The 17,567-nt window shown below is 46.9% G+C and overlaps 7 protein-coding genes and 1 non-coding gene across 8 annotated transcripts; 4 read left to right on the forward strand and 4 right to left on the reverse strand.

The window, feature by feature from the left end:
* Window positions 1–635: 635 nt before the first annotated feature.
* Window positions 636–2,258, forward strand: M431DRAFT_99086 (hypothetical protein; the record flags this gene model as incomplete). The annotated part of the gene is made up of 3 exons (XM_024925111.1): window positions 636–1,408; window positions 1,480–1,915; window positions 1,974–2,258. 3 exons carry the CDS (start codon window positions 636–638, stop codon window positions 2,256–2,258), a joined length of 1,494 nt encoding a protein of 497 aa, XP_024768458.1.
* A 65-nt stretch (window positions 2,259–2,323) lies between these two features.
* M431DRAFT_500722 (hypothetical protein) lies at window positions 2,324–3,760 on the reverse strand (the record flags this gene model as incomplete). Its single annotated transcript, XM_024917943.1, has 1 exon — window positions 2,324–3,760. The coding sequence occupies one exon, from the start codon at window positions 3,758–3,760 to the stop codon at window positions 2,324–2,326; it is 1,437 nt and encodes a 478-aa protein (XP_024768459.1).
* A 659-nt stretch (window positions 3,761–4,419) lies between these two features.
* On the forward strand, window positions 4,420–4,501 carry M431DRAFT_t191. The gene has a single exon. It is a non-coding gene; the product is annotated as a tRNA-Gly (tRNA).
* On the reverse strand, window positions 4,492–5,706 carry M431DRAFT_20983 (hypothetical protein). Its single transcript, XM_024913438.1, has 2 exons — window positions 5,486–5,706; window positions 4,492–5,423 (listed from the first exon to the last, which is right to left on the reverse strand). Exons 1-2 carry the CDS (start codon window positions 5,623–5,625, stop codon window positions 4,757–4,759), a joined length of 807 nt encoding a protein of 268 aa, XP_024768460.1. The 5' UTR covers window positions 5,626–5,706; the 3' UTR covers window positions 4,492–4,756.
* Window positions 5,707–7,381: 1,675 nt separating this feature from the next.
* Window positions 7,382–9,417, forward strand: M431DRAFT_99104 (hypothetical protein; the record flags this gene model as incomplete). Its single annotated transcript, XM_024925114.1, has 3 exons — window positions 7,382–7,900; window positions 8,015–8,887; window positions 8,944–9,417. The coding sequence occupies 3 exons, from the start codon at window positions 7,382–7,384 to the stop codon at window positions 9,415–9,417; spliced, it is 1,866 nt and encodes a 621-aa protein (XP_024768461.1).
* Window positions 9,418–9,476: 59 nt separating this feature from the next.
* Window positions 9,477–11,512, reverse strand: M431DRAFT_127302 (hypothetical protein). The gene is made up of 4 exons (XM_024912327.1): window positions 10,428–11,512; window positions 10,263–10,374; window positions 9,838–10,193; window positions 9,477–9,766 (listed from the first exon to the last, which is right to left on the reverse strand). The coding sequence occupies exons 1-4, from the start codon at window positions 11,088–11,090 to the stop codon at window positions 9,656–9,658; spliced, it is 1,242 nt and encodes a 413-aa protein (XP_024768462.1). The 5' UTR covers window positions 11,091–11,512; the 3' UTR covers window positions 9,477–9,655.
* A 384-nt stretch (window positions 11,513–11,896) lies between these two features.
* On the reverse strand, window positions 11,897–13,781 carry M431DRAFT_546031 (hypothetical protein; the record flags this gene model as incomplete). The annotated part of the gene is made up of 6 exons (XM_024921195.1): window positions 11,897–12,830; window positions 12,903–13,220; window positions 13,275–13,389; window positions 13,451–13,513; window positions 13,582–13,673; window positions 13,725–13,781. 6 exons carry the CDS (start codon window positions 13,779–13,781, stop codon window positions 11,961–11,963), a joined length of 1,515 nt encoding a protein of 504 aa, XP_024768463.1. The 3' UTR covers window positions 11,897–11,960.
* A 767-nt stretch (window positions 13,782–14,548) lies between these two features.
* Window positions 14,549–17,369, forward strand: M431DRAFT_500727 (hypothetical protein; the record flags this gene model as incomplete). Its single annotated transcript, XM_024917944.1, has 5 exons — window positions 14,549–14,819; window positions 14,877–15,549; window positions 15,602–16,219; window positions 16,290–16,704; window positions 16,731–17,369. The coding sequence occupies 5 exons, from the start codon at window positions 14,549–14,551 to the stop codon at window positions 17,367–17,369; spliced, it is 2,616 nt and encodes an 871-aa protein (XP_024768464.1).
* Window positions 17,370–17,567: the final 198 nt, after the last annotated feature.

Below are 17,567 nucleotides of genomic sequence, written 5' to 3' on the forward strand. Positions count from 1 at the left end.
CACTTTACCAGCATTCGGTGATAGCGCCCCGTTGAGATGTAGGTCTGAAGTTGACAAACGAAGCTCGGTGGACTCAATCATGTGAATTGGGAGCTAGAAAATCTTTCCGCGCCTTCAAAAATCTTTCCGCGCGTAAGCAGAATCGGAGCTAATTTAGAGAGAAGAGGCGGTCATCTTTGAAGGCAGCGCTGACTCGCCTTCATACGGTCGCCTAACTCTTAGTCTATGGCGCGATGAATTTAAAACCACACGGGTTGAGAGATTTGAAACGACCCCATTTATTAATTAGTTGTTCACTGGAATCGGAAAACTGAATGATCGAACACGAGTTGGGATGAAGATGTCACGGACAAGAAGGATCAGCGGTACTGGTTTACACGATGCATCCCGCTCACTCCGCCATCTAATGTCAGGTACACACGATGCCAGGCACGAGATTCAATCACATCTCATCGTCTCGCATCCCCGCATCAGATTCTCCACAGTGCTGGGGTCTAACGCCCCCACAGGACGTGGCAACAGACTAGCATCAAACTCAATATCGTAGCCAAGATAGGCCAAGTGAAGCTGGAACCACCAGATTCTTCGCATCTTGCACCTCCTTGTGATGAATACGACCCGAATCGGACTTAAAGATGGCTCGGGACAGGGCCTGTGATGCATGTGCAGCTCGAAAGGTGAGATGTGATCGGGGGTTGCCATGTAAACGATGCCAGAGCCTCTCGATCCAATGCGTGGCCGAGAGGAGGAAGCTGAAGGCCGGCCCGAAGGGGCCCTGGGCACAAAGGAAGCGGGAAGCTCTGTTAAATAATAAATCGGCAATGGAAGCGACGATGATTAATAGAAAAGCCCCAATTCCCGTGTCCGATGGCGATACTCATTCACAGTCGTCAAATCAGCCTCACATCTACCCTGGCATGAATCGCGTCCCGTCTTCCGCTTTTGAACATTATCTTGGCCTTTATCAGCAAGCTCTATATCCCGTCTGGCCCGTTGTCAATATAGAGACTCTCCTCAACCGTCTCCGGGACTCCACCGACATCGAGGCATATGCCCTCGCCACAGCGGTCAGTGCAGTCACAATAGCACAACTCAAGCCTGCATCCCATGAAGCACTTGGCCGGTTTGGGGGTGATGATGGCGCATTCATGGCTTCCGAATCCTCCAGAGCGAGGCATGAGCTGGATTACATGGAACATCCATCCATCAGCGTTTTACTAACTTCCTTCTTCTTACACGTATCATATGCAAACCGCGGCCATATTCGAAAGGGAGCCATGCTGCTACGAGAAGCAATCACATTTGCGCAGATGCTGAGCCTCGATAAGGCGGGACATTATGCAAACCTCCCCAAACTTGAGGCTCAGCGGCATTTACGCACAATCTGGTTATTATTTGTAACGGAAAGGTGAATAGAAGCTCTTATTCTAATCTGATCCATGATTGAGGGGCCACTAACAAATACATGATACAATCCAGAGGTCACACTACAAGATTTGACTTTCCAAGGATACTACAGCTTGATCCTGATTTACCTGAACTTGAAGTGGATGAGAACCCCCCGATTCTATTCGCCTTCATCAGTCTGAGCAAACTTTTCCAAAGCTTTGCTAATGCCATGGATGGCGACGGGTCTTCTCAAACACACGAGTATTTTGCCTCCATGCATGCTCGCCTAAGAGAAGTCCAGCAAGCTTCGTGGAATTCCACCGACCTGCAGAGAGCAGATTTTCTCCTGACGCAACAGTGGATGAGAGTCGTTTTGTGGAAAACATCCATGTATTACATCAATCTTCTGCCCAACGCAGCAGATGAAGGTCTCAGCTTGTCTTTCCCAAATCAGATCGCGCGAAATGTCGTTCAGAACATTGATAGGTTTCCTCGGTCTGTCATTGAAGCACATGGCCTCGGAATGGTGTGTAGTGATAAGCTCGACTTCGGGTGATTTGCGACTAATATGATCTTCTCCTTAGGAAATGAAGTTGTTTGAAGTGGCAATGTCATTAGCCGACATCCTGCTATGTCTGCCTTCGACATTTCAGGGCAAGCAGCTGATGAATGTTGGTCCACGAGATGTTTTGAACCGGCTTTCTGAGTTTCTGACATGTTTTCGAGGCGGTGGCGATAATATTAAGCTCCAAATTCTGCATGATAAGATGCAAGAAATTTCGAGCAGCATTGCTCGGCAGCCTCGCCTTCTCGAAGACGAGCAGGAGCAAGAGCAAGAGCAAGAAGTTGGCGGCCTCGACTGGACATGACCCTAGAAGATTGGGAATTGCTACCAACATTATTCCATGCTTTTTCAGAAGAAAATAAGCCCGAATTATGACTGCGTATTTCCTGGTGCCGCCAAGTCAAAGTCAAATCGATCCGGAATCTTCAATCCTGCATCAATGTGTCCTTGCATCTCCGACAATGATACTCCGTCTCGTACCAGCCATGCGTCTTTTGTCACTCGCTGCCAGTCTTCGAGCTCTTTTCGGAAACCAAACAGAAGCTCTCTGTATTCCGGACGATCCGCCAGGTTCACCACTTCCCTTTGGTCTTCTTGCATGTCATACAGCTCCTCCGGAGGCCGTCGGATGTATGCTTCCAAGGAGCGCTCTCCGACTTTCACTGGGAACTGAGAATTGCGAATTCCTTCCCACGACAAGGAGGCGTAGAGATCAGTTGAGAAGGGGAAGTCGAGCTTCCATGCTATGTTGCGATGGTACTTGTAGCGCGATGTGCGCATGAATCGTGTTGGATAATAGTTTGTGACCTCGTGAAAAGTATGGGACCCAAATACCTTTGTCCAGTCGTCATGTGTATTAGTTTCATCAATGATTGGAAGAATGGAGCGACCGAGCCGAGGTGGAGAGGCTGAGGCAGAAGATGTGGCAGAATCATGTCCTGCCCAGTCGAGGAATGTCGGTAGGAGGTCAATAAAAGAAATAATATTTGGATTCTTCAGACCAGCTTGTCCTTGAGGGTTCCGTATAATTAAAGGTAATCTTACACCCGCGTCGTAAAGGGTTGTCTTTGAATTGAGAAACGGCGGGCCATTGTCGCTCGTCAAAACAACGAGCGTGTCATTGATGAAGCCAGCCTTTTTCAAGGCCTCCATGATTGAACCAAATCCCCGATCAACTCGGCCAACGGAGCGGTAGTACTCAGCCATCTCCTGGCGAACTTCGGGAATGTCATTGAGAAAGCTGGGAACAGTAATCTTTGCAGGATCGTAAGTCGCATCTGGACCAGATACGTTCTCGTCCCCATTGCCGAATCCACCGCGAGTTGAGTCCCGATGAGGATCCATGAATCCCACCGTCAGAAAGAATGGCCTGGGGTCATCCTTTGCCGACTGGAAGAACAAATCAGCCTGCTCGGCAACCCAAGAAACGTCTCGGGTTGGGCTTTCTCTTCGCACCTCCCACGGATACACATGGTTGGGACCGACGTGGATTTTTCCAATAATGCCGGTTTGATACCCAAGGTCATTGAAGAGCTTAGGAGCAGTGTCAATATTATCAAAAGTCATGAAATGGTGGTTGGAGTGCTCCAGGCCGTATTGCCCGTTTTGATGCGTGTGGAGACCGGTATAGATGACGGATCGGCTTCCGCTGCAAGATGCTGTACTGGCAAACGCATTGTCAAAGAGCGTGCCTTCAGAGGCTAGCTGGTCAATATTGGGCGTTGATATTGTAGAATCACCGTAGCAGCCAAGGGATTTGCCCATGTCGTCCGCTATGACGAGGAGGATGTTTTTCTTTGGCGCCATGATACCGTTGCTGTATCTAACGTCGTGAGTTTACTGTAGTTTCACTATAAGAGTCTTCGAGACCGTAACAAATTATATAGTTGGCCAGCAAAGCAGAAGATGCAAAGCAGGCAACGGTTATCCCCATAATCTGGGGGATCCCGATTTTCTATATATATCTCGTCATTACAGCGTGGTTCCACCTGAGGCTAAGACAGTGAGAAAACAACATTGGTGGATAGATTTGCGGAAAGTTTTTTTTGGAGGTGCCGCAATGATAATCTCCCCCAGTCGCCTCTATGTAACTGCCAAGGGAATAAAAAAACAAGCCGTTCTATTTCCATTCGGGAGACTTCCGATTGCCAAATTGCATGCAACTAATTCGTCAACAAAATTGATCAGCATATGCGGCAAAGGCAAAGTTGATGTTGCAGGCAAATGCCGTGCTTTCTCTTGCATTGCAGCAGTGAGCCAATGAGGTGAATAATTGCCGCATATGCGTGAAGATGGAGCTTGTATGTATGCTGCAATGCTGATGCCCAAGTTACGCATTGAGTCGACTCTCATTGCATCTTACGTCTTACGTCTATACATTCCAGTCAACTCTCAAGATCCAGATGGAGACAACACCACTGGCACCAGGAATCTTAATCAGAATATCTCGACACCAAGACATCAAAGCGTAATTGGTTTAGTGGTAAAATTCTCCGTTGCCATCCGAGCAACGTCGGGGAGCCCTGGGTTCGATTCCCAGATTACGCATTGCATTGGATCCTTATCTTTTTGCGCATCCCCGCTCTTGTTGATGCCCAAGCACCATCTTTTTTCCATGTCTTGACCAAGCCGAAAAATAAGCTGTCTACATACTCAAAGTTTCTTCTCTTTTCTACAGAGATGGATTCCTTGTTCACGGCATAGCGCTTCACGTACGGCATGAGTATATCAACCGTTGCTCAAAAGACACTTTTTGGTATCAAACATCATATACAGAAAACACACGCACCAAGCCAAAGCTCATCATAGCTCGCTATCAGTTCCTGCTTGCTGGAGAAAAGAGGGAACAAAGGCTTTCCACAATGGGCCCTTCCCAGCCTGCGATCTCTTTTCCTCATAAATACCCTTTATGACTGGCACAAAGTCCATGAGACCAATCGTTCGCTCTGACTTCTTCCACCCCAGCTCTTCCGGAAATCTCTCTTCCGTCAACCACGTTTCTACTCGTTTCTTGGGGGCACAATATGCGGTTGCTGGAGGAAAGCTCCATCCAGACGGAACATCGCCTTCAATCATCGTCAAGAGCAGGAGACCTGCCTCGGCATATGCAAAGGTCTGTTCCTTCAGAGTCAGCTCTTTGGGAGAAGATAGATCTTCAACATGTAAGCGAGTCTTTGCAAGTGAAGCAATTGTAATGCAGTCAGTGTCGCTGTCTTTTATAAGATGGTGAATTCGATCTTGAGATGCTGTGACATCCACGCTATCAGGGTCTGTAACGTCGTCTCGGGTGAGAGAAGCAATATGCTGTAGTATGCCAGGGCGATTCAAGTCTGTCAAGTTGATGGAAGTTTGGTTCGAAGCTCTGAGGAAGTAATTTGCAACCTGCTTGATAGCCATAGGATCGATATTTACGACTTCGAAAGCTGCATCGGCAAACTGCTGGGCCGAGATATCGCGGCCGTCGTGAGGTCTTAAACACCCATTAGCTTCTGATTGATGAAGAATTGGCTCCAATTGGAGGGAGGTTAATACAAATAGCCATGGTTTGCCAGCGTATTCAGCATTGGGCAAGGGCTCCGCAAGTCATTAGGACCAGGAGCCTCCCATGGTCGAAGGCCCTCCGAAGCAGCCGATAAGGCAATCAGGGAAGCAATTGCAATCTTCGAGGCCATTGCGTGGTATCTTTGGGACGAGATTTCAGTACAGAAACAGGTAAATATGCCTGAATCTTGTAAGAAATGCAGACAGAAGCTGTACCCCGCATCAATGGCCAGATGAACAGCTATTTATAAGGTGTGTTATCTGACATACAGCTGGTGGTGGGAGCGAATCGTATCATCACGTGGCAGCTGCCCGACCGACTTGCAGCCTGACTCCCATTTGAGATAGCGGGCATTCCCAAAGGAGACGCGCGTCGTCATAATGATTATGTGGGATATCTGAAAGAAGCTTCAGGCTATCTTTTAAGGCTGATGGAGGTGGGTGACAAAGCGCTTGGTGGAGGTTTCGGAAGCTTAATGACACCAGCCGAGAACCGAGATTTGACAGCTTTGCTGTGATGGCTGCCGGCCGGGTCGGTTGCCGTTTAGAGTAATCCGGAGCTACATTCCGGGCCGTGTATAAGTGAAAGGGCCAACACACGGGATCGTGAAATTTCTCTTGGCGAGATGTGGACCATTGAAGGCGGCTCGTTGATGTGTATGGGAGGGGCATCGATCGTGACTCTTGGCATCACTTATTGCGAGGGGAGGAGCCACGAATAGATCCAAGTATCTGGATGCATTTGGTAATACTAAATGTAGCGTCATTGTATTCACGTCTTGATAATGTGAAGAAACTATCAATATCCCCATGAGTCGTTTAAAATACAGTAACAATATTCATTATTATGACCGACCTCAAGTAAACCCCACATTGTGTTAGTGCGCAACCGGACCCGTGATCCAAGTCTTCTAATTGTCAGGATATGGGCCGCAATACGTCAAGTAGTCAGATCAAAGATTGCAATTGAATCATGTTTTGAAGTAATATTACAATAGCTGAGAGTAATACTTTTTTATATATAATTGCAGTAGAGCGAAACAAGTCTTAGCGCACTGAAGGATGCAATGAGGAGGCGCAGTGGGACGGGTAAGCTTCTTTGTAACGATGATCCAGTCCAGTTAACAAGCCGATGAGAAAAATTGTTTATCTAATCTTCGGCGGCAGTGCTGTATACGAGGAAGGTAGAATCTTATCACTCACGGCTATATCTTATTCAATACGAGATGCTAATTACCTTACTCTTCCGACCCAGGTTAAAGTCTTTCAATGCTCTCCATTATCAACTCCATCTCCACGCTGAAACCCATATCGGGTTTAGACAGCTCATAATCAACTAGGATCGCAGCGCCATCCTTGACACATCTAACGCTATCTCTTTGTCACAAGCAAAATCGGTTCATCTGGGTTCGCATCTCAAAAGTTCCAGCACCGGTGCCGATAATGCCGGTTCCTTGTTGCGATTGCCGGAGTGATTATCATAATGGGACAAAATTCCAGCATTGCCTCGGCGGAGTTGCGCGCCAGGTAGTTGACCTTCCTGAACCAACCTAGCAGCGCATCACCTCACTGCGATTCTTGCCGTGTGATTATGCAGGCATTTGTCTTAGCTTTGCATCGCTCATCGCTGAATGGTCGATATCTGAGTGGTTGGAGAAAGGAATCAAAAGTTCTGCCCATTGTTGGTGAATGGACCTTGTAAGATGAGAATACAGTATCATCGCAGCGTAGCTCTAGCAAACTATGAGCGGCATGATAGATGGCACCGACCGTGCTTGTAGATGTATAAATTGTGCCTAGATGCACCGCGCAGATGAATGCTGGATTTGCCTCATTGTAAGTGAGTTGGCGCTCTGATACAATTGTTACACCCTCCATATTGTCAAGATGCGCTTCTCATCTGCCATCCAGGTTGCTGCTCTTGTGGGGTTGACTTCAGGTCGATCAATCCCCGGGGGCCATGTCGTTCACGAGAAGCGCGGGGTCCCGAATCCCAAGTTACACAAACGAGTTTCACCCGATGTTGTGCTTCCCGTCAGAGTAGGCTTGAAGCAGAATGTCAAGGCAATGGAGCAGGCAGAGGATTGGTTGGCGGAAATTTCTCACCCTAGCTCTTCTTTATACGGCAAACATTGGACTCTGGATGAGGTAGTTGAAGCCTTCAAGCCTTCCGATGACGCTGTTGAAACGGTGGCTGCTTGGTTGATCAAGTCGGGTATCTCTAAAGAGAGAATCACTCACAGTGATAACAAAGTGTGGTTGGCCTTTGACGCCACTGCTGCAGAAGTCGAGAGCCTGCTGAATACCAAATACTTCCATGATGATCGAGACCGCGCTCTAGTCGCTACTCATGAATATCATCTGCCAGAACATGTGTCAGAACATGTCGATTACATCACCCCCGGCGTAAAGGGTACTCTTATGGACATGAAGCTTCGAAAAAGGGATGGGTCACTTGTCGCGCCTCAATTGAAGTTCAATCCTCACCGCCGACAACAACAAATTAGACCTTTCCCTCAGCTACCAAAGAAGTCGACACCAGACGATCTTTCAACTTGCGATCAAACCATTACGCCTAAATGCTTGCAAGCGCTTTACAACTTCGAAGCCCCTGATCCTCACGCCAAAGTCAGCAAAAACAACTCTCTCGGCGTCTTTGAACAAGGAGATGTTTATTCTCAGCCAGATTTTAATGCATTCTTTGCCGAATACACCCCATACATTCCCAACGGCACTCATCCCGCTTTAGACTCAATCGATGGTGCCAAGGCCCCTGTATCGCAAGGAAACGCTGGTGGTGAAAGCAACCTCGACTTTGAACTCGCATATCCCATCATCTACCCTCAGACTACAACCCTCTTCCAAACCGACGACGCATTCTATGCGCAACAATTCACTGGCGTCTTCAACACCTTCTTTGACGCCCTTGATGGCTCCTACTGTACCTACTCTGCTTTTGGAGAGACGGGCAACGATCCCACGCTTGACCCTGTATATCCCGATACGACGCACCCCGGTGGTTACAAAGGCCCTCTCATGTGTGGCGTCTACAAGCCTACTAACGTAATCTCCATCTCATATGGTGTTCAAGAGAGCGACCTCCCCGCAAACTACCAAAAGCGCCAGTGCCAGGAGTTCTTGAAACTTGCTCTACAGGGCGTGTCTGTCTTTGTAGCTAGTGGCGATACTGGAGTGGGCGGTTATCCTGGAGATACTGATGCAGATTTCTACGGTTGTCTCCGAGATGACGATGTCTTTTCTCCCACACACCCCAACAGTTGCCCGTGGTTGACAAATGTTGGAGCCACAAAGGTCTACCCAGGAAAGACAGTCCATGATCCTGAGAGCGCTGTCTTTGATCCTAGCCCTTCTTTCAACTACAGCAGTGGTGGTGTAAGTATAGAGTCCGTGACACAAGCAATAGCAGAATATCTACTGATCAATTACAGGGCTTTTCCAACATCTACCCAATTCCCAAGTACCAACAAAGTGCCGTTGCCAACTACTTCAAGAAATACAACCCGTCATACCCTTACTATGAAAATGGCCAATACCAAAATAGCACGGGCATCTACAACCGAAATGGACGAGGCATCCCCGATGTGGCAGCAAATGGTGATAACATTGCAGTTTGGGTGCAAGGTCAGAAGGGGCTCTCTGGCGGCACATCCGCTTCTGCGCCCATTTTCGCATCGCTCATCAACCGCATCGTTGAAGAGCGCATCAAGATAGGAAAGGGACCGTTGGGACTCATTAACTCAGTGCTGTACGAGAACCCGGGAGTCTTGAACGACATCACAAACGGAACCAACCCTGGTTGCGGCACCCTTGGATTCAATGCCACCAAAGGATGGGATCCTGTTACTGGACTGGGCACACCCAACTATCCCAAGATGCTCGAGTTGTTCTTGAGTTTGCCTTGAAATTATGTATTCCTACTTTATATGAGTAAATAGCAACTTGCGGGGAAACAATGTGGATAATGTACATCATTGGCAATGGGATTATGGCAAGTGACTGATGCTATTTGGTGCGATTTGTTTTCTATGAGGATCATGTACATCATAACATTTTGAACTAAGACGTATCAACTTGGTAGTTTACAATTGTACAACCGTGTCTAACAGGACATTTGGGCAAACATGCTTGCTTTCAGTACTTCTAGAAGAACATCCCGCCTCCACCGCTTCCAAGAGAGCACTTCTTTCTTTGGGCAGCAGGCATTTTTGCAATGACATATTGCTCACCGCCTCGTGAGCCGTAAGATTTGAACTAATGGAACAGAGTTGTGTCAGCTTTGCTTGTGCGGATAAACCAGTAATTCAACCAAGAAAGCAACATACCTTGTTGATGAATGTGCTCTTTTTGACCTTGGAAAGCGATGCGGCCGTGTGTTCTGAAGTTTCGGCCTCGATCACTTCCAGGATCTTTTCAAATCCAGACGGCCCACCCAAGGTAATATCTGCAGCCTCGGCCTGTTGAACAACGTAAAAGACCCAATCAATATTTTCGTCGAAGCCATAGTCGCCGCGGCCCATCGTCCATGCATATTCTATGAGAAGAGACAGTATAATTGGAATGTTGGGAAATTTGGAATCTTTAGTGAAAAGACCCTTCTTCTGAAGCTCGTCGATAGCAGCAATTATCATGGATCCAAAGAGCTCCAAAATTAGCTGACACCGTTCGCCATCGTCGCACACTTTTTTTTACACAGCGCAGTCAGTAAACATATTCTGGGTCTAGTTCCGCATAGAGAAGATTAACTCACTTTCAAATTCGGCGTTTCCGCTATTTAGAAGCCATGCAAGTCCTTCAATCTCTCGCGACACGTCCAAAGGTTCATGGTTCTTGGACTTGAGAACCTTTTCGAACTGCACAAACTATAGCCAACAGTTAGCCGCTAAGATTTCGATGTTGTTCCAAGGTGGCTCACCATATTCTCCAGTACTTCAATGGTTCCATACCAGCTGAAGTCATTGAAGATGTACATAGAGTAGTCGTCCTGGTTTCGCTTGCAGATTTCTTGAGTCCACCATCTAAACCGCTCAAAGCCACCCAGAGTAATAACCCAGAGATGCTCTGGGTGTCGAGAAGCAAGCTTTCCCATGCGTTTGCGAAGGGCCTCCCTTTCTGTATCAGCTTCCTTATTCTTGCCCTTTTTGTCCGCAGAGCTCTCTTTGTTTCCGCTACCTCTCACTTCGTCATCGTCATCTTCATCCTCTTCACCATCTTCGTTATCTTTATCTTTGTCTTCGTCTTCGTCTTGGTCTTCTTCGCCATCTTCGTCTCCGTCATTGGAGTCTCTTTCACCCGCCGGCGGGTTCATACAGATGAATTCTTCTAGGGTATTTGCATCATATCCTTCGAGAGGCGAATCATCTTTAAACGCCTCTTCTCTCATCTTCCATTGTTTTGCATTCAAGCCAAGAGCCTTTTTATTTGATTCAAGCCAAAGACCGTTCGTCTCCCGCCATCTCCTGTATGAGAGAGTGAGCGAACGATCTGGCGTAGCATCTATTGTGTGCACCCATCTATGTGGTAGAAGCAGCTTTTCAATGACTTTGAGGCATTCGTTCGGCAGGATTTGCGGGATCATAAGCTCTCCATTCGGTCCTAACGATACCTTGTAGCGTTTTCCAAAGGGATCATCCGAAGATTATGAGGGCGGCGCTGCTACTACTGTCGCCTGCGCTATTTCACTGGAAGAAGTTTCCTTGGAAGCAGAGGCCTTCTTTGTAGAAGTAGTAGCAGCTTTCTTGGTAGAAGCAGAAGCCTTCTTGGTTGAAGTTGCAGCTCTTTTAGCTGGAGGTTTTCTGGCGTCACCGACGTCGTATGTATAGGCGGCTCTGGAGCGTTTCATGATGAGTGCAGGGCAAATAAAAACTCAATGTCTGTGGAAATGAAGGAAGAAATTCGAAAGTTCAAAACTCGAATGATTCTCAATTTAATCCTCGTTCGCTCCGTTGCTGATTGTGTTGCTTTGGCATCTGGAAACTTGACGTCAATTGCCGATCGGTGTTTACTCGTGATGTCACTCGAGACGCGAAACTACGGTGAAAGACGCGTCTCATTTTAAAAGGCCGTACAGTGTGACTTATTATTATTGATACTGCAGCATGCTCTCATTGAAATCCCCCCCCCTACTCGAGCAACTCCGCAACAGAATGGTCCGTTTGTATGAAGGCGCCAGCGGGTTATGCTCATATGCATTGGCGAAAAAAAAATGTCAATATTAATCGAATTCAGTTAAACATTACTTGAACTGTACATGATGCGTTTCCAAATTCTCAGCCTGAAGAAAGAAAAAAAAGTCTATCCAATCTATTGTCTGTCTATAGTATACCGCTCCAGGTTATCTCATGCAAGGCTCCTTACCTACCAAGGTAGGCATAATATGTGGTGAGGTCTGTATATACCTCGGGATGGGGTCCGTCGTAAAGAACAATGCCACACGAGTACGCGTGCATTATTTCGCTGCATTCTCTTGCAAAGAAGATGACTTTCGTAAAGATGCTCCAACGCGATTAAACATGATTGGCATTGAGATGAGTCCCAAGGTGACAAATCCCAACAGCGAGTTTCCCCAGCCATAACCAAGCGCTTTATACATTGGTGGACCAGCAAGAGGTAAAAGAGCACCGGCAAAGGATCGAGTTACGGTAATTGCCGCAATGCCCGAAGCCGCATAGCGTGGGAAACAGTCGATAACGTAGGTTTGCAAAGTCCCGAATATTCCAATCATGCCAAAGGCGAAGGGAAACAAGCCGATGATTGGCACGATCCAGTGAGTCTGTGCTTTGACAGACCAGCCATACCAGAAGAAAGATATCGGGACAAAAAAGGAAAAGGGTATGGTAAGAGGGAGGCGCATTTCGGGCTCAAAGACACCATTGTTGCGAGCTTTGAGCTTGATAAGGACTCTATCACTCAATAGACCAAATGCTACTTGGCCAGCAACGAATCCCATCCCCAATCCAATGTAGGATAGGCCGCTGATCTGCTCACTCCAGTGATACACGTTCTGGAAGACTTCTGTGACTGTCGTGAAAAGGAGATACAGACAGCCGTATATGACTGCGATATAAATCGCCACAACCGCAACGATGGGGGATCGAAACAGTAGTTGGAAAGGCGTCGTTATTCGATGGATAAAATGTGCCGTCTTACTCTTCTGGTTGCTAGAATCATCATAGTAACTGCGGAGCTCGGGACGGTTAAGTTCTTTCCTCAAGCGGTTTGTTTTACGCTGGATAATGATGACTGGGTTCGTTTCACGGTTGAAGATCATCACAAATAGCGTAAAGGTGCCGCCTACGATGACCAAAACCCAGAAAACCTATGTTGCCAATCAGTACCGTCTGGTCATAAGAGAACAAAGAGATGCTAAAGAGGAAAAGTAGTCGCCTACCCATCTCCATCCGGCGCCCTGGGCAATAAATCCGCCACAAATAGGACCTAATACAGGCCCAAAGAGTGGTCCGGCGGAAAATATAGCCATGGCGACTCCTCGCTGTTCTGGCTCAAAGAGGTCTGAAACCACGCCGCCCCCAATTGTAAGGCACGCAGATCCTCCTATTCCTGTAAGTAGACGGAAGACAATAATCGAGTCAAAGTTGGGCGCAAGTGCACACCCAATCTGAAATAGAACGAAAAACGATGTTGCGATGCTGAGAATGATTCGACGTCCGTATATTTCGCTGAGTGGTGATAGAAACAATGGACCAAACTACTGGCTTGTAAGCTTCCTAGAAATAGCAGGCAATATGTCTGTTGTGCTTACCCCGTAGCCAAACAAGTATGCCGTTACGCCTAAAGATCTCACTGTTGTTGATGTTTCGTTGAACTCTTCTGCTGCATTTGCTACCGCCGGGGCAAAGATTGATGAAGCTAGAGGACTATAAACGGCTTGAGTTATCGTTCTTTCGAAGCTGCTGATGGTGTGATGTACAACCATACCTAATCAATGTGATGCCGCTGACAAGTGAGAGGAGGAACCATTTTCTAACCGGAGGATAGTTTCTGTCCGTGATTTCAAATATTAGCCTATTCCCCATTCATTGCTTGAAGCTGAGCGAAGTATGCCCTACCTTGGGTTCAATGGGTCTTCTTCATGTTCCCAGGCGATAATACCCTTTTCCAGATCAGTGACGGGATAGATTTCTCTTTTCGTCTCTTGCTGCTGTATATCTTTTTAGTATTGGAGATACTGCTTGTACAGACCGATTCTTACCTTTTCAGTATCCTTCTGATCTGATTGATCTGCCTGCTCTGATTCCTTGACTGACATATTGAAAACAGCCTATTGTGCTGCACGGTTCGTATGTAATATTGGGTGGTATATGTACTTGGAGTGTGGATTATTTTGGAATTCAAGGCAACCAGCCGCTTCACAGATAAACACTCTGAAAGTGTGATTAAACGCTGAATTTGGTTGAGCCATGGTTCATGCAGTGGCAAACGCTTTTATAGAAAGATACGCAATAGAAAATATGATTACTTTACAACCTGTTTTTACCGTGCTATTCGGACGATTCTACCAATCTCCGTCCAAGCCGTTTATGAGGTTAGCGTACTTCGTTTCGATGCCCCTGCTGTTAACATTCGGTGTGGCGTACTGTCCAACAAAATGCATCACCAGACGACCGGTCAGATCGGTGCCGATTCGGCAGTCAGAAAAGAGCGGGTACGCGGGGGCGAGAGTTTCCATTCCAGCTTGGAGATCGTCCTTCTAGAGCATCTGGTTGGACGATGTCTTCCGTAAAAGAGGCTAGACTCCGAATGAAGAGCTCCGAAAGTCCGCAATTTCGATTAGCTAGCTGTAGTACCCAATGGGAGCATCACAGGCTTTCTCTCAAGGTGTCAGAACATGCAACTGTCATCTGTTAGAAAGGTTCTGCTGGATCGCTGATTTGATCACCGATTAGACTGCTGTGCCAGTTTATAATGCCACAGTTGAGTCATCAAAAAAAGTGAAGGATCACTCCAGATGGCAGCGACCAACACTGGCACAGCCACGGCACATGTTCCACCAGCCCCCCGAGATCCAAACTCACAATGTCGTCTAAGGATGATAGCCACGCGACTTCATCGCAAAGCGTACAGCCAGTTGTGCCTTCGGCTGCTCTATCGGAGCAACCCAATCAGACTGGATGCGGCAGCAAAGACAAATATCTCTTCCAGCCACCTATAACCGTCGATCTTCCTCATATGTCTAGAGAAGAGCACAGGGTTGAATGGAAGAAGATCTCATGCGAGTTTTGCCGCAGGCGCAAGGTCAAATGCGACAAGAGAGATCCATGTGGCCAATGTAGCATATCGTTCCGAGGTATGGCGAATAAGTTTTTGAGCCTGGCTCGGCAAAGCAAAACTGACGGCCTTGCAGATTGTGTATATTCGGAACGTTCCAAACGTGCTGTCAAAAGGCCTAAAAATTCATCTTCTCAGCTAGATGCAATGGAAAAACGACTGAAAGTCGTTGAATCCAATCAATTCTACCCTTCCCCAGCAATCGATGTTACAGCAATAATTCCATTTCCTACCCTGCCGCCACCGATCAAAGCTCCGTTACATATCAATAAAAATGGCACCACCAAGAAGACCGACTCCGAAGAAATTGGGAAGTGTACAACGGCTCATCATTTTATCGAGCATGGCGAAATAGAATTCCACGGCACGTCCGCTGACAGGACATTCATGGAAGGGCTAATCGAAAAACTCGGGGATAGCTCCATGACCCATCAAAGGATTCCTGTTGATGGGTCTGTACCAGGTCTATTCCAAGGGGATGCGCGATGCCTTGATGAGGTTCCCTTACCAGGAAGAGATCACGCAGTGAAGCTGGTGGAGGCTGCTTTCGACGCGCAAGTGCTGCTGCATATTGTTCATCGACCAAGCTTTGACTTCTCTTTCAACATGATCTACTCACTTGAACCACGCGAATACAGCTTGAAAGAAAGAAGATTCTTACCACTTCTCTACGCAGTACTCGCCTATGGAAGCTTATTTGTCGATCCATTTGCAGAGAGACTAGAGTACGAGGAAGTGATTACAAGAGCGTACATATCCCTTACCCATACTCATATGACCAACATATACTAACTTTTCAAGGTCTCGATACTTCATTAAGAGCAAGCAGCTGCAAGATATAGCAAGCTGCAATGACCTTGTTTCTATGCAGGCCATCGTGTTCAAGAACCTTTTTCTTATATATACCACCCGAACTCCATTCTGCTATACTTACCTTTGTACCTCTATGTCGGTTGCCCTACGCATGGGACTTCATAGATCCTTAAACAATACTCAAGATTTGATATCTCGAGAGATAAGTAAAAGAGTCTTTTGGGCTTTAAAGCTTCTCTCTTCCGAAGTCGCCACATGCGTTGGACTTCCAACCTTGGTGAATGATGAAGATTTGGACCAGGAACTACCCTTGGAGTTGAATGATGCCTATATATACAAGGGTAAAACCATAACACAACCTCCAAATGAAGTGTGCTACTCATCTGGGCTGATTTGCTATTCTCGGCTGCACAACATTCTCCATAAAGTGTTGAAAGATATCTACCCTCGGAAAGGCCGAGCCAGCGCTGAGGTGTGTGGATCGATGAGCTACACTGTCAGAGTGGATAAAATCCATGAAATCGAGCAAGAATTAGAGAAGTGGGCGACAATGATACCCTTAGGCTACCGACTAGGAACGTATTACCAAGGGCCCGCCATACAGCGGTGAGTGAGGCTTCTGCTTTGTTGAGAAACCATGACATTTGCTGACGAACTGCCGATGAACCCCTATTAGAGCCCAGTTCGTTCTCGCGCTGACATATTCCTACATACAACTCCGCCTCTACCGACCATTTCTGCACTATGACATTGAAACTGCTGATTATACAAAAACTCGGCATAGTATAAGCGTATCTCCCTGCGCGTCTGCTTGTATTCAAGCCTGTCACAATATAATCGAACTGTGCGAAGACATGTGCAGATGGGGATTGCTTACAGAAGCCAGTTGGCCGGCAATTCGATTCTTGACCAGCTGCATGCTCACTCTACTGTACATAACCATTATGCATCAAGATTCGTACGAGGAAGACACGCTGTTTAAATCCTTGGCCATGGGAAGAAAACTTCTCCACATTATGGAGAAGCGCAGCTATCAGTCTCGACGAAGCAACACCATCTTCAAGGCAAGACGATACTTTATTCTTCGCTCAGTGAATTTCCTAACCGAATCATGCAGATTATCATTTCCAGCCTCTCCATCAAGTATGACCACATTCGCGAAAAGCTTATGAAATATGAGATGGATGCTCCCATTGTTCGGCAATGTGATTTGTCTTCTGTAAGCGGTGTATCTACCGCCTTACTTGGAGAAAAGATATTCACGCTATCTTCTAAGACGTATTTCAAAGACCGCGGTCTTAAGCTACACAGACAAAATGGCACAAATAATGACTCGGCACATCTGCCACAGTCACAAAGCCTCTGTGGAGAGCTGAAAGGACCAACTTCATTACAGCAACGTCCATTCCTGGGTGAAGCTGGCCAGAGAAGCGAGCAAAGTCTTTACATACCAACCTCACAAGCACGAAATGTTTTACTCAAGACTGAAGACTTTCCAAATCAAGGTTCCTCGGAGCCTTCTAGCGCACCGACAAGTTTCGTTGCTTCTGTACCGACACCTACACAAGGAAGCTCCCTGGTGGCTGAGCCGACGATAGGGCTACACCAAGAGCAATTGAATGGGTCATGGATGCACGCCCTTGGATCGATGAATTATTCTGGGAATGTATATAGCCCTGTGAAAGATCTAATTGGGGGCACGAGTCCGCCTTTGGACGATATCAACGAGTTCTCTGATATCTGGGACTGGTTTTGACAACTTGATAAAGCAAATGTATAAGTCTTTACAAGAGATACCCACGTTAGTTGATGTGTACTTAAAACAGCAGGTGCACAGAGAACGCTGATTATTAAACAACTGGTACACAGAAGATAATGATTATTAAACGAGTTGGTATTACGTTATTAATAGGAGTTTCCGGGGTCGTATACTCGTTGTTAAAGGTAGGATTTT

Source organism: Trichoderma harzianum, assembly GCF_003025095.1.
Source record: "Trichoderma harzianum CBS 226.95 unplaced genomic scaffold M431scaffold_22, whole genome shotgun sequence".
In the NCBI taxonomy this organism is placed as follows: Eukaryota; Fungi; Ascomycota; class Sordariomycetes; order Hypocreales; family Hypocreaceae; genus Trichoderma; species Trichoderma harzianum.